This window comes from Antennarius striatus, chromosome 7, assembly GCF_040054535.1.
Source record: "Antennarius striatus isolate MH-2024 chromosome 7, ASM4005453v1, whole genome shotgun sequence".
NCBI lineage: Eukaryota > Metazoa > Chordata > Actinopteri > Lophiiformes > Antennariidae > Antennarius > Antennarius striatus.
In genome coordinates, this window is record NC_090782.1 from 16,589,191 (window position 1) to 16,604,849 (window position 15,659).

At 40.9% G+C, this 15,659-nt stretch overlaps 2 protein-coding genes across 4 annotated transcripts in view; one reads left to right on the plus strand and one right to left on the minus strand.

Moving 5' to 3' along the window:
* acap2b (ArfGAP with coiled-coil, ankyrin repeat and PH domains 2b) overlaps positions 1 to 3,217 on the plus strand; it is a 42,095-nt gene extending 38,878 nt beyond the window's left edge. For 2 of the 3 annotated variants that reach the window (XM_068319082.1, XM_068319083.1), the window contains one exon: positions 1,321 to 3,217. In XM_068319082.1, coding sequence (XP_068175183.1) covers positions 1,321 to 1,424 — 104 coding nt within the window. In that variant the 3' untranslated portion in view covers positions 1,425 to 3,217. The remainder of the gene's footprint in view (positions 1 to 1,320) is intronic. The other variant, XR_011036718.1, reaches the window with a different exon arrangement.
* Positions 3,218 to 10,919: 7,702 nt separating this feature from the next.
* The window catches only part of psmd1 (proteasome 26S subunit, non-ATPase 1), a 36,834-nt gene continuing 32,094 nt past the window's right edge, over positions 10,920 to 15,659 (minus strand). Inside the window, exons 22-25 of the mRNA XM_068319058.1 lie at positions 15,439 to 15,525; positions 14,137 to 14,304; positions 12,454 to 12,619; positions 10,920 to 11,112 (exon numbers count right to left, since the gene is read on the minus strand). Coding sequence (XP_068175159.1) covers positions 12,473 to 12,619; positions 14,137 to 14,304; positions 15,439 to 15,525 — 402 coding nt within the window. The 3' untranslated portion in view covers positions 10,920 to 11,112; positions 12,454 to 12,472. The remainder of the gene's footprint in view (positions 11,113 to 12,453; positions 12,620 to 14,136; positions 14,305 to 15,438; positions 15,526 to 15,659) is intronic.

Below are 15,659 nucleotides of genomic sequence, written 5' to 3' on the forward strand. Positions count from 1 at the left end.
CCCCCCCCCCACCCTTTTTTTTCTCTTCATTAAGAGTACGGTTCCCTTGACTTAAGTGTTAAACTGTACAGAGCGGCGGTTTTCAGCCTGTGACTTGTTAACTTCTTTTGCTTCAAATGTGTATGAACTTGTAGAAGGTATACTATACTATACTATACTATACTATACTATACTATACCATACTATACTATACTATACCAATCTATACTATACTATACCATTCTATACTATACTATACCATTCTATACTATACTATACCATTCTATACTATACCATTCTACACTATACTATTCTATACTATACTATCCTATACTATACTACTATATTTTTTAAAATATAGTGGGATAACATTTTGCCTGTATTTGACTCTTGTAGAAAATAATAAAGAAAACCTGTGGGTGAATTTTGAAATTAGCAATTGAGGCTGATATCCGCCGCTCTGGTACAGAGGTTCTGTGTTCTGCTCATACTTTTTTTTTTGCTCTCCTCCTTATATACCTGTAAATGCACTCTGTTCTGTACTACTTGTTTTTTCTCACTGCCCCTCAGAGTTTGTGCCTTTTCTTCTTTTCTCTTTCTTTTGGGGTGCTGAGACCAACACAACTCTATTTTTGTACATAAACTCCTGCACTTTAAACATAATACAGTTGCTAACAAAAAATAAATGATCTCTTCTGTGGGCTAATTTTTTCTGTCCGACTTCATCTCCTACCACTAATACAATTCTGCAGCCGTGTCTCAAATGTACTGTGTGCCTTTTTGCTTCCTCTGTTTTTTCCCCTCTTTTCTGCATCTGCGTTGTTTCACATTTCGAGCCACGCTGACAGGTATGACTGACTTTTTCCTCAACATTCTTTTTCTGTTGATGCCATTTCTGCACACTAGCCTTCCACTCTGCACATACTATATTCTACTGTACACCTGCATAGTGTTGAATTTATTAGTTCAACATCATTTAATTTATGTCACAGTTTAGATGTAATATAGTTTATTCAAGTAAGATGATGTGGTGAAGAGAAGCTGAGCTCGCACTGGAAACATTGAAACATTTACTTGAGCACCTGTCAACATCACTTCTTGTTTTTAAGATGTTAAACGTTTCACAGTGAAAATCATGTACATGTGTGTATGAGCAGAAAACACTTGGGAGATGCAGGAGAGGAAGTCTGAAGTCATTATTTGCAATTTGTAGAGAAATAGTTACTACTAAATAACATATCACTGTCTCTCATGGGTTCCCAGGCTTAGTGGTTGCTCTAAGTTTAGTACTATATGTTTGCTTTTGCTGTTGCTGACGTCTTTTGTCTTTCTTTTCTCCAGGAGATGAAACCTACCAGGACATTTTCCAAGATTTCACCCACATGGCGTCCAATGACCCGGACAAGCTGAACCGCTACCAGCAGTACGATCCGCAAAGACCCTGACAGGAAAGGAACGCTTTCCAGTAGCACTCAGAGGCATGTCTACCCAACCCCAGAGAGGCTAAATGAAGTCTGGAAGACGCCGTCCAAGATCCGTCCAACATCGAGTGTAAAGGCCGAGGTGCTGACAAGAGTTGGATTCATGCTATCATGTTTTATTAATTAGACTTAGTTGTGAAAATTACAGGCAGTTCATTTAAGTGAAGGGGAGCGTCCCCCTGTTTTAACTGTTTTCTTTGAGGTCTTATTACAATAAGTGAATGGTACAGTGTTAAAGCCCTCAAACAGCAGGTGACAGCTGAACCTGGTCTGAATGTAGAGCCGCCTTCTGGCTCTCAGTTTAATCTTTCATGTCACTCACAGATTTACCGACAATTTCTTTTTTAAATATATTAAAAGAGAATAGTGCCGCAGCAGAAACGTGTGACAGGTTGCTGAACGCTTGTATCCATTTTTAAGGGCTTTGGGGTTTTTTTCCCAGTAGGATTCTTATTGTGAGCATTGAGCTCTTTTTATGTTTTCTTTCAACTCAGCAGCCTATTAGCAGCAATATGCTTTTACTTCTTTGCACAAATCCCTAAATCTTAAATCCCCACTGATAAGACATTGATAGTCATACATTGATATGAAAAATGTACAGTGGTTATAAACATGTTATTGATGTAATATTAGATAGTAGTGTGATTTTTATTTTTTATTTTTTAAATTCCAGTTATTTTTAAACATGTTCCTCTGAATGATTTCATTTTTATGAGGCTAAAAAAAAGTTCAGTTATGAAGTTTGAAATCTCTTTCATAGTTTGGGTCGTCATACGTCCGTTGATTCTAGAAAAACCAGTGTGCTCATAGTTTACAGGTCATTAACAATTTCATTTCAGTACCAGAAGTAGTTGCGGAACTTTTTCTTTCGAAATTTTAATTATTATAGGAAACATGTTATTGTACCGTAAAGAGGAGATGAATTAAATCCAAGTAAGTGTTTGTTGGATGTTTTCATCCTGGGTTTGAACTACATGACTGCCAACATTTATGTGTCAGAACATATGAGTAGTGCTTTGGTGTTGGGGTGGGGGGGGTCGTCCTGCCCTGGCATTGAACCGGCAGCTGGTATTAACCTAGCCCCTCTGCCTGTAGAGTGTGTAGATTGTGTTTCACAGACTCGCTGGCAGCAGCACTAACATCACACAAACAAGCAGATGAGTAACTTGTGTATCTGTTTACAATATAAAGTATGTGCTATGATACACAACGATCTGATGTCAAGCTACACGTGATGACATTAGTTTAAAAGTTCACTGTTTTCTCTCCAGTGATTTTGTGCAGTTTAAACAATGGGTATAAATCTACAGGTTTTTTTTTTTAATGATTTGCTGTAGATCCGTCAGTTTGCCTTAAATAGAGAAAAGCCTTCACTTCGTCTTGATCAACACATTGTAGGAAGCACACAGGAAACCTTCAGCCAATGGAACATGGGATACAATTCTTGTACATTTTGTACAGATGCTTTTAGATTCTCCAGAGGAGTGAAGTATAAAGTTTAGTGGTACTTGAATCATTAAATAAGCTTTTGTAAATGCTGTTCTTTGTATCCTGCAGTCATTTTAGCCCCATTTTGTATTGCCCGTCTGTGTACCATTATACATGTACTGTATATTCTACCTGCAATGTAAGACCTTCAAAATGTATGGACTGAAATTCGTCTACGTAGAATGTTGATGATTTTTTTAAATTGTTTGAAAGTTTAATCACAACCACTCTGTCTCATGTGGCTTCATTAAAGTCATCACATCAATGAATTTGTGTGAAGAAAAAAGTGTCTCCTATTCTCTTTTTAAAAACCCCCCAAACCTAAGCCCCCCTCCCAAATGCATTTCAAAGAAAGACAAAAATAAGTTACTGAAATTGTTTTCTCTCTTATGGAATGGAATATTTTTTTAATTACTTTGTTTATCTCAAATTAAAATAAATAAAATCGCTGCAATTCCCAAAACAAGAGAGGCACGTCTCCAGTCCATGGCAGACTCGTTGAGAACATTTTGTATAAAAATATTGACCAGTGTTTGAGTGAAATCCCACTGAGAGATTCCCTAAATAGCTGAAGGCACCATTCAGTACTTGTTTTTAGCTTTCCTATATTTATTTCTCCCTTTGATCCTGAAGAAAATAATGACATCGAAGAGAAAAAAAAAGCAGTGATTCATGAACAGCTGTTCCCATTTGATTATTAACAAAATCACACAACTGACCTGATACGCTATTTATACATACATAATTTTCCATTTGCTGGTGCAAGGTTACATCATAATGACAGATATTATTCCTGCTTATTTGACTCTGACTTGCATAAAACTGAATGAGGGCTTGGAAAAGTAAAACAATGAAACACTGAAAATTAAAATCATTTTTTCCAAACATGTTCAAATGATTTAGAAAAAGCCTACTTGTGAAATTAAGAGAACAGTATGATCAAGTTATTGACCTACAATGTGAAACTGCAGGAAGACAACTTAATAGTCAATTAAATGCTTGAGCTTAATGTTCAATATTTATTTGATAATGACTCATCATCCTAAAATGAGTGAATTTTTTCACATTTAAGTTAATCCCTGAAGAAGATTTTCTTTTCCCATCAAAAAAAAATAATTCACGGATCTACCTGGAGACCATATCAGTGATTTGCACATGAATCAGAGCCTGACTTGTACTGGATGATGTCTGAATGCTTCAACATGCTAAAAATGTCAATATTCTCTGCATTAGATGACAAAACTTTTATTCCCTTTTATTCGCAGTTCCTGCGCAGCATAAATAAACAATCATTACCATTACAATTCTATGCTGAAGGATTAAACTTTATACAATTTCCTCCGGGATTAATAAAGTATCTATCTATCTATTCAACCTTCAGATATTTCACAGAATGCTTTGAGATCTACGTATACGTGTTCATGTTTGATCTGAGTTCAAAGGTCAACTGCCGCGCACTGGCCCCGTCTGTCCGGCTCTCGGCCACCAGGCCTTTTCCAGGAAGTCTGTGGTCTGTTTGCCTGTGGAGAAATGAAGGGCCGCCGCTGGAGAAAGTTCCCCTCCATAAAAATAACATGTGGACAAATGGACGAGAGGGCCAAGGCCCATTAACGCCGCTCAGACTGCCAGGAAACCTGGTCAAGTTAACAAGTCACCATGTCCAGTGCTGACTGGAGTTACTTTCTCCAAGCAAGTCGACAAAAAGGGAAAATCAAGACATATGTCAGTTATACTTTTGCATCAACTCAGAGTTCCTGAGCTGCTGCTGTCCTCACGTCTGGTGACGGTGACTCCTGGCTCTCAAGATAAATACTGATAGATAATGACTGTCACTAGCATTGAGAGTCTTGATATCCAGAGGAGCAGACATTGTTTATCCAACCCTAACCCTATTTTTAAAGAATCATTTGTTTTCTATTCTACTTTCTTATTCAGTCAAATGATTTAAACTGTTATAGATCAGTAATTAATTTTATAGTCAGCAATGTTCCAGCTGTAGAATTATTTTCATCTGACTTTGCATATAGCAATTTAAAAGCAACAAGTAAATTGTAGCACTAACATTGTATAAAATACTACGTAAAACTTTGAGGAAGAACCTTCATCACACCGTTTATTCCAGTAAATCTATGTCGGCAAAAAAGATCTTCCAACAAATTTTTTTTGAGAAAACGTCCCGCTCTAGTTTAACATTTCTGCTCCACACACTCACAAGTGCTTATCTGAACTCCACCTGTGTGTTCTCTGAACAGAAAGGTTCAGGTTTTACATATTTGCGCTGGTAATCCAAACAACTCTGCCTGCTATTCCAAAACGCTGATGATGAATGGACGGATCTCATGAATAGAACACAGTGTTATAAAAGCACATTCACACATCGGTATCCTTCACCACAATCAGACTGAAACGGAGGAAAAAAGATGGTGGTGAAGGTGTTAGAAAACGTGCAGTGTACCGTGCAGCGCCTTCACCCGGCCGCAGACCTCCAGCTCTTTCTCCAGAGCTGCTGCTTGTTTAGTTTGGGTTCCCAGAATGGGCAGACCTGGCTGCCTTCAATTTTTTTTCTCCAGGATTGTGCAGATTTCTTTATGAGTGATTCTCCCCTCAGTGAGAAATCATCCTGAATCCTCCTCTCCTCAGCTGTGGTCTTGTGTCCAGCTGTTCTACAGAAACCACCTCTCAGCCCCCTGCAGGGAGATGAAGCAGCATCGCTCCTCTCACCAAAACAGTAATCCCAATAATCCCTGGCCAGGTAAATTGGTTAGATTAACAATAGCTGGGAACACATTTCCTAAACACTTCACAATTAAAAAGTTTTTTAAAACAAGACTTTATAGGAAATAAAAGACCAACCCTGGTGATGAATCAATGCCCAGATAACAATTATAGTTTATCAGATTTAAAAACAGACTGATGAGACAGATGGAGGCTTGAATGATCCTTTACAGATGTGGTTCTCAGACATTGCTCCACTTAATCCAGAATATGCAAACGTATTTGCATATGCTGGAGGATACAGCATTCCACAACTCACTTCTGTAAATTTACGATATTTAAGGTGAGGATGGAGAAACTGTCCTTATTGGTGGATGAATGTAAAAATAAAGTCTGCTCATCAGTCTGCAGGGAAAACCAAACATCCTCATAGAGGAACAAGAAGATTCTGTGGACACCATTTATTCAGTCAAGATAAAATACTGTAAAAATAATAAGTCAATAGAAGCTTTAAGCAGAATGATGTTTAGACTACACCATGAAGACTTCATACAAATAAAAGGATGCTCGACACAAGAGCATCTTCTACCTAACAGACTGGACCCAGGGTTAAGGAGTTCTAGTAAATTCCTGTTTCTACATGGTGCTGATGGTCTGAACATTGTTCTTAGTGAATTTGAGGGACACCAGACTAAGTTTTGCTTGTTGAAGCACAGCCTGAATAAACATCTGATTTGTTGGTATGTTTTCTACATGTATTTCCATTGTACATGCTTAGTCTTTCACACATTTATGGAGCCGGTCTGTAGGGGGCGCCAGTGGGCGATTCTTTCACGATCACAGACGTAGATGAATCTCTTCCAGTATTTTCAAGCTCCAAAAAAATGCAGTAACACTTTGCAGTTTTTAACAGGCTGATTAAGAGCTTCAGTTATGTTAAATTATTTTATTTAACCATTTCTTTTAGACCTTTTGTGTTCTTGCCATCAGAAATTGGTTGCACTTACAACCAATTTATAAAAAGCTGGAAAACAGGGGCAAATCATGTGGGTTTAAAGACCGTCAAATATTCACACTTAACAAGCTGCTTCCTGATTACATGATTTTATTTCTAAAAAGGGAAAAATGACTCAGCTATGCCAGGTGACGAAATAATTGACTGACCAAAATAGACTGTGACATATAAAGAAGCTATCTTTGGGTTTTATTTTCTAATCAATCAGAAATAAGGTTTTATAAATGTGTAAAAGGTGTCAATAACGATGTTAAACCAATCCCTATGTAGCAGTTTGTCATCCTGGTGTCTCTCACACCCACAGTGTCCTGCTCCACAGACAATTCATATCTTCATCTGCTGTGGAATTCCGGAGCTCAGAGGCTTGGAGCAGGAGATTCATCAGTGAAATGTTCAGGGCTTAAAAGCGATGCTTAGACTCCTCCCGGCCAGCTGCTGCCTGCGGATGCCAGCAACTGCAAAGAGCATTATATAACTTCATACTGCTTTGACATCAGGTGCCCTATCAGGGCCCCGGGGGCCCGAGTGAACGACAGTAAAGTTCAGCGTCTGGGGTAGGGCTCAACAGGAGTGTTGTATTTCCTAAAGTAGCTCAGCCACTGGGGATGCATGTCCACCTGCTACGGGACTACTGAACGTTCACTCTATTTTTTCTTTCTGCAGTGTGGAGCAGCAACCCATAATTTATAATGATTAGTAATTCATGCGTATTACGACTCTGCAGATGTCAGTGTTTGTCTGCTACACCCTGGTCCACTCAGGGATCACAACAACAATCAGATAAACTGTCATGATTGTCTGCATGTTGTCCCTGTGTGGGTGTGGGTGGATGAGTAGCGAACAGAGCTGCTAATATGATGATCTGTAAATTCCTGTGTGTCAGATGAAGATGTAATGTAGTCCAGTAGTCATTTTCAATTTTAAGAATCTCGTAAATCAATTAAAAATAAAATCAACCTTTCAAAAATATGCACATCATAAAATTAGCCTTTAATTGCATTTATTCAGCTAATCTCCTTCAACAGGTAACACCCTTACCTCACAGCAGGAGGGTTCTGGGTTCAAATCCACCTGAGGTGAAAAGTCATGTCTGTGTGGGTTCCCACCTGGCAAGCTCATCCACCAACACCACCATCCCAGTCCAAACATACCCAGCACCAAATGTCTCCTGCAGGTGTGACTGTTTGCCCAGTGTCAGCTGGGACAGGCTAAAGCAGCATAGAAGCTCCCTAAGGCCAAAAACCACAACATCCCAGTTGTTCAGCTCCGACCTCCTCGGTCCAGAGCTTCCTCATGGACCACAGGCACATCACTCGCTGGACCTCCGGTCCTGCCAAAAAACTCTTTGAGACCTCAACCAGCCCACCGGTGGGTCTCCTTGTTTGCTTTAACAGTGCTGCCGACCCTCCATCCTTTCATCAACACAGTCACCACCATCTCCGCATCCACAGACGGTGACTACATGCTCCACAAATCATCACCCCTCTCCTCTTCCTCCATTCTTGATGTTTGGTGAAAGGGTTCCTTTCGCCTTGTATGGCGCTTCACAGCTGTATTCATTGAGGAATTCAGAGCCGCAACATTTCCTTCACTCTTCCTAAAAAGCACAAGTCCAAGCTCAGAGTTCACAGGTTTTATCACTACAATTGAAAAGAGAAACACTGAGGAACGGATTGATTTATTGATCGTAAACCTGTCTGAATAAGTACATCACATAAATGCTCAGCGCATGAATATCTGCTGGCCAGCTAGTCCATCTTATTTGTAGGGAATGAATGGAAAAAGGAGGCAAAGCCATTTGACATTCATGAGTGCTCATTTACCCTCTGAGGAACACCTTTAAAGTTGTCATAGCAATCAATCCATTAGCTATCGATGCATCAAATTAAAAAAGTAGAATGGCAGTCAGATGAATCCATAACTCCACCTAAGCCCAACACTCTCCTTTATTTCATCACTTTATCCAGATGCACATCAAATTTTGAATTTCATGGTAAATTCTTCAGCAGTTTTTGTTTGATCTGTTGAACCAACAAATAGAAATTGAAATGCAGGTTTAAAAAAAGGGACTTTTTCTAGTGCAATATGAAGATCAGTAAAAGAGTGAAAGATTAAAAATGGTTAGAGATGGAAGGTGTGAGTTACTGTGGATCCAAACAGCAGTCGGTCCTCTCGGCGTGGGAGTGGAAAACTGATTGACAGCAGCAGAGAGGCGATTAGGGTGGAGTGGACACTGGTATGAGAAAAACTCATTCAGATCCATCCTCTGGGCACAATGAATATAACCAATTACAGTCACCTATCCAGCCAACAGCTGCTGAGATATTTCAGTGTGGAAACCTAAACAACTTTGTCAGAACAGCAGCACACAGAACTCTCATGCATGGCTGAGATAAAACTCCAAAACTTCAGCACCTTTACTGTGAGGAAAAACTTTAAGGTTTTCAAAAACACAAAGACAAAGAAATGAGGAAGTCTACTAGATGTATGAAAGCTGGACGCGTCTGAAGTGGGAGACGTGGCTTTGTAGAGGCAGATTTTCCACAAACCCACCGGCCTCCCACCCTCGCTTTGCAGGAAAAGGCTGCAGCAGACCTCACCTCATCTTGGCTGGAAGGGGGCATGGAAACAAGGAGATGTGGAGCAGAGAGAGGAAGGGGAGGTCCCAGAATGACTAAACATTCCCTCCTGTGGGGACGACTCGGTGTTACTGTAACTGCAGGAATGTGATTGAAGTTCATCTGTGGGGTCCAGAGCCTCTAGTTAGGATGTGTCCCATCAGACGAGAACCTGCATGTCACACGTCTTCTCTGGAATCACATGATCTCCTCTGATGATGGATCTGGTTGGCTGACAGACTCAGGAGTGTGTTCTGTGGAGGATTTTGTTCCTGGAGATGAGAAGTGATGCAGCCCAGTTGATCAAGTTGTTAAAACAGTCTGCCATGACAAGGTTTCTGGGAATGTTCAGGGAGGAGTTGATTAGACTGAATGTCTGGCCAAAGCGTCCATACACTGGTTCACTGATGGGAGCAGAAGAGCAACAAATCATCTCGAATGACAACTTACTTCACAGGAAAGACATTTTTCCAGCAGCGTTTCACGTTAAGAATCGAATAAGCTGCATTCCAACACATTTTAAGCAGAAAACTGTCCGTGTTATCATTTCCTGAACACTTCGCAAACCACTTTTCCACATTTAGTTTAGCCCGACTAATTAATCCCACGTCACATAGAGAAACTTGAAGACGGTGAACTCGATTTTAGTTTGAAGACCAAAAAATACAAGGATGGTCACATGCTGCTGAAGAGTGAAATAATGACAGGGAAAAGTGGAAAATAATCTTTTCTGATTATTCCATTCGGAGAAGTTAGTTTAATGAAGACATCAGCACCATTACAGGCAATCAGTCACCGTTCACTGATTAGGGATTCAAGACCTGACAGTTGGCTTCTGAGCTACAATTAGTTTGCAGTTTGGTGGAATCACAGTATGACAGTTCTGGGTATAGGAGAAGTTCTTCAGTATGTTGTACATGAAGAACAAGTGAAGATGATTTGGGACAAACCAGGTTGTTTACTTGTGAATTCAGAAGTGAATGAATGAAAAAAAAACAACAAAAAAAAAAACGAGCAATCTGTCAACCTTTTAAAATGTCTGCCTGTGAATGTGGACAATTAATGTGTTCCTTTTTTTTTTTAAATCGCTGAAGAGATTGATAGTTGTTGTTGAATCCAAAGTGTTGCGCCTTGATTTAACAGGTTTGACCGGCTTTGTCCATCTTTAATGTCACACAAACGCAGTTGAAGTAAGTAGACAGTTCACCTCAGTTATAGGAGGGAATCTGAACACCGTGTTTCGTTAAAATCCGAAATGCATGAACAAATGCTATAAATGGTTTCTCAAATACGTGACCGCTGTAGAGCCATTCCCAAATAGAAGTAAACAGGATCATCTTCTGGATAAATTGACTGCATTTTGCACACTTGACTTCAAAAGATTTTTCTTTCCCCCCCCCCACAACAACATTCAGGAAGTCATTTTCCTAAAGGCTCCCCGTCTGCCACCCAGGGTTGTTTGATATGGACACAGTCGACTCATCCCACTCCACTGAGAGATGACTGGTTAAACTGGAACAGCTGCGGAGAATGTAAACCAGTCTAAATGTATGGGATTAAAGGAATTCTCCCAGTGCGGGCCTGGTAAAATACCCATTCAAATAAACACACTGTCCAGTTTCCAATACACCTCATTTTTATTGAACAGACAGGAAAATTATACAGTTAGAGAATGTGAAAAATTCCCTCGCTGGCTAATGAGGAGCCAAAATGGGAAAGAACCATAAAAGAGGAAGTGAAGCACGGAGGTGGTTGATAGGTGCACAGAAGCGGGGAAACGTCGGACCAACATGCTGGAAATCATTTCTTCTGCTGCCTGAAAACACAGAAAGAAAAAAATGTCAAGTATAAAGCAAAACCGGATTTGAAAAGACAAACACACAACATCCACGTCATACAGGATGGAAAAGTTTCCCATGTTTAAAGCTGGGGAACGTTTACAGCATCCAATAATCAATCAATCAATAATGACTGTTGACTCTCTGAGGGTTGATGGTCGGTCTAAACACTGGTGGCTTCTGCTCATCGTCAGAAACCACAGCAGCAAAACCGATCACAGCACGAAGCAGAAAGGCGCTGGAGTCGGACTCCATTGATCCGATCCCAGAACAAACAGCTGTGTCCAGCGTATCGCACGAACGCGAGAGGCTGAACCATCAAAGACGGGGTGACGACATCTGGGCGATAAAAATTACAGACTCCAGGAGGAAACATCGACCTCGAGCAAATTAACTTGGTATTCTAAAGCATTAATGTTACAGACAACACTTCACCTATGAACATTCAGAATTTTACAGTTAAAAAAAAAAAGTAAACTAAAACCTAAACCCAGTGAAACACAACAAGAGTGTTACTAAAACCATTTGGCTGGCGTTTGTTGCTGACTCCCATCCTGGTGACAACTCATAAACCTTCATAAAGGCTGACATAATACGCACATCGGCCCTAATTTGGTCTTTGACACCTCATTGGTCTCGTAACACGCCACGGCGCGCTCCTACATGGGAGGCGGATTGCAGCTAGTCCAGCACAAACACGACATGTTGCCAGGCCTCATTAAGCATCCTGCTTCGTTGGCCGGTGCCGGCAGGAGGTTTGCCCTCTGGGCCGGGGTTTGGAGATGGCAGCAGTGTTTACATTCCTCAGTGACAGCGGCGGGTGGAACTGGGTCAGGCTCGGAAACGATGGTACAGTCCTGTATTGTGTGTTATCGCATCAATATACAGCCTGGAAAACCAGAGCGACAGCTGTGTGAGGGGTGTCCAGAGATTTGGCAGCAATAGTAACGCTCTTCAATAGTTTAATCGCAGCTTCTCCCTCTAGTTTTGACTTAGATGTGCGACTTTTAAAGGTCAATAAGAGGTTAAAAAAACAAAAAAAAAACCCTACACATTTAATTTTAAGGTAAACATGTTTTCCTTTCCTTTGACAGAAGAAAATCTCTAATTTAGGGTTCTGTTTACAGTACAATCCTAAGAGTAGACTAATTTCACACCCAAAATAACTAAAAAGTGTTTGAGGTGGGATAGACATTTTTTACAGTATCACATTTCTGTGCCAGAAAACAAGACGAGTGTAGTGACGATCAGCAGACGCTTCAGGCCCGCTCCAGTTATGAATGGATAACAAGCCCAAGGAATGATTTCTGTGAACATACCTTTCCTGTGAGAGGATCTCTACTCGTCCATGTACTCGAAAGGCTCGGGGGGCTCCGGTTCCTGCTCTTCTTCCTCGATTTTGGGGCCGTGAGCTGAGACGGGTTCCACCAGCTCCTCCTCCTCTTCGCTGGTGTCCTTCAAGATGATGATCCCGCCGGTGTGGAGCTGGTGGAATGCAAGAGAAGTGATGTCGGTGTGGAAACTTGTAAAAGATATTGCATTTATGTTTAAACGATCCTGTAACTGTTTACACCTCTCTCTTCGATGTTGACAAGGGGCTTGATGCTAATAGCTGGATGGAAATTGAACTCAGCAGTCAAAGGGCTAGAAGCTGGCGAAGCTTCAATGAAGAAGCCCTGAGGAGGCAACAGGATGCACTCAAGGGTTAAGAGAGGAATTTGTCTCAACTGCAGGAATTTCCTTTTGACATATAATAAAATGAACGAGATTAAAAAAAAAAACCTAATCGATGGAAAAGCAACCATTCCTCCCACTTCCTGATCATTAGTTAAATTATATTACAGATGAACCCAAAACCAACCAATAGAAATCATTTTTTCACACCTGCATCAGTTAACCATCTTTTTTGCTTTCACTCACGTAGCTTTGCATTTTACGTCAGTGTTCAACCTTCCAGAAATATGGGTCCGAGTTAGCGGGAGGGTGGTTAGTGGACACACATGGGTCTGCAACTTAATCCTGATCCGTCTCCAAATCTAATCACCACATTCAAAGGCCGCGCTGCAGCGTTTGATAGAAATATGTTAAGAGCCTTCTGAGACATTCTAACCCGGAAACAGACAAATGGTGGAGAACCTCCTAAGCAGTGGTAACCTCAAGCTCAATAAAATACTTTAATTTTAAATAATGATAGAACCGTAAATTCAGTGGGCATGTGTGCATAAATTAAATTAGAAGAAAACAAATGCTTAATTCATCCAAAATTAAGTTGAACTGATAAACTGTCACGGCCCCAGGGGCTCTGGTCCCCCGGGGTCACTCTTTGCTCTGTGACCTGGGGGGAGCCGGCTGTAACACAACATATGGAATATTTTAACTCCAATAAAAAAGACACAGACATGAAGGAGAAAGGTCATATTAATGTCTACTGAAACTGACTATAGGCTTTCAATAAACCTGACACGAGCCAGATTTCAGATTGTCTGTAAAAACCTCCACTTCCTAAACTCGTCCTAAATGAAAAAGCAAACCCTTAAAAAGAAAAGCAGCGTTACAAAATTTGAGACGAGCAAAGACAGCATTTTGGCACAAGAATGGTGGAGCCTGATGCTCTGGGCTGAGCTTTACAGACACAAAATAAAACAGGACTCCCTCTTTACAGAACCGAGGTGAGTCCTCATTGGTCGACGGAGTGTCTTCCTGCCATTTACTGCGGAAACCCGTCAACATTTACAGCAGGGCTGCCGCTGTCAGGTTTATTGTCCTGAGAAGGGGAATGTTTCTGGGCCTGGAGATGTTCAGCAGACGCTAGAGTCAACCAACATGTCTGATTCTGACCCCAATGATTGATTTAACAGAAACAACTCCTCACTGACATACTCTCACATTATTAAACACCGTTAAATTTACTGTAAGGATGCTGGAATTTAAAAACACAACTGCATGTATTTACTAAAGCAACTGGTTTATAGATGATGAACAAACACAGAGTGTGCAGCTACCTGTTTGAAGGGCTGGTAACGGCAGGTCTCAGGCATGGTCAGGACTTTGAGCTGAGCTGGCATCACTCTGGCCGGGTTTTCCAGCAGCTGGAAGTTTGGCTCGGCCTCTTTCTTCTTTTCTTTTTCTTTATCCTCATCCTTCTTCTCCTTTTCGCCCTCCTGGACTTCCTGTCAAAGACAAGCAGCATTTTTTGCATTAGGAACACTGTGGTTACTCTTAAACTTTATCTTGTTTCTTTTCTCATCTTCCTTTATATTACTTATTGTTATTAATTTCTACAATTTTTGAGTACCAGCACTGATTTTGTAATTGTCTCTCTTTTGAGACGGGCCAGCAGTTTCCCAGTGTTATCTTCATAATGTGAATGTGAATCATTCTGACTGTTTGAACCCCCCCAGCCCTTGTGACTGGACACCTCCCCTTTGGACAACCTCTTTAAATTAAGCCCATTAAAATCAAAAGATTGAGATGTGAGCCAGCCAAACATTTCCAAGCTCATCTCTCAGCACCAGAGCTGAGCTGGAGCGCGGATCAAACATGATGCTAGCGTCCCAAAGAAAATCAAACGGGACGTTACCCTCGCTTCGAGTCTGTGTGCAACGTCTGGGTGAGGGCCATGAGTGCGATGTCAATCACACTGCACTGTTTCGGATGTAGTCCGAAAACCAGAGACATAACACAAGTTGTGACAGGGCTTCCCTGCGGTATTACATTCTGAATGATCTGTTCCAACCAGAATCAATGACTCTAAGGACATGTCCACATGTAGCCGGATCTTTTTGAAAACGGATCTTTTTTTCCTTCGCATAGAAAAATTTTTGCGTCCACATGCCAGTAATTTCAAAATAATCAACGTGTCTTCGATGTGGAGCTGTTATATGTCAGAAAATAGCCGGTTTCAATTCCAACCATTCTGTGTGTACATGTAGACACAGGCCACACACACTGACGTCACAGCAGTTTTCTATCTGGGAGACGCCCCCCGGACAGAAAAAGTTTCGGTTAAAGCGTCCACACGACGCAGACCCGGCGTTTTCAAAAAGTTCAGTTTTCGTCACGGATATCAGGGTTGTCGTGTGGACAGAAGGCGTAACCATAAGAAAAAAGTTTATTTATTTTTCAAAAAGATCTGGCTACACCGAAAGGCTACCCAAAAAATGTCCCTACATATAGGCAGAACACCAGATGATTGGCTTCACTTTGAGATGATCTATAAATATATATCAAATGAAGGGTTTTGTATGTTCTTGTGAGTGTAATTGCTGGACGTTTTCCGGGGCTGATCTAACTGATCCACTCACCACTTCCATCTTCTCCTCCTCTTTTTCTTTCTTTTCCTTCTCCTTTTTCTTGGCCTTGGCTGTGATGGAGAGAATGGCGGTGGATACCTGTCATGCAGAGAGAATGGATGTTTCTATTATGTAAAACAACACCATAGACACTCAGGCCTTCTACAAACATGGTGTAAAACATGCAGGACTAGTCAACCACAAAGTAAACCAAGCTTGGTCTTTTCATTCCA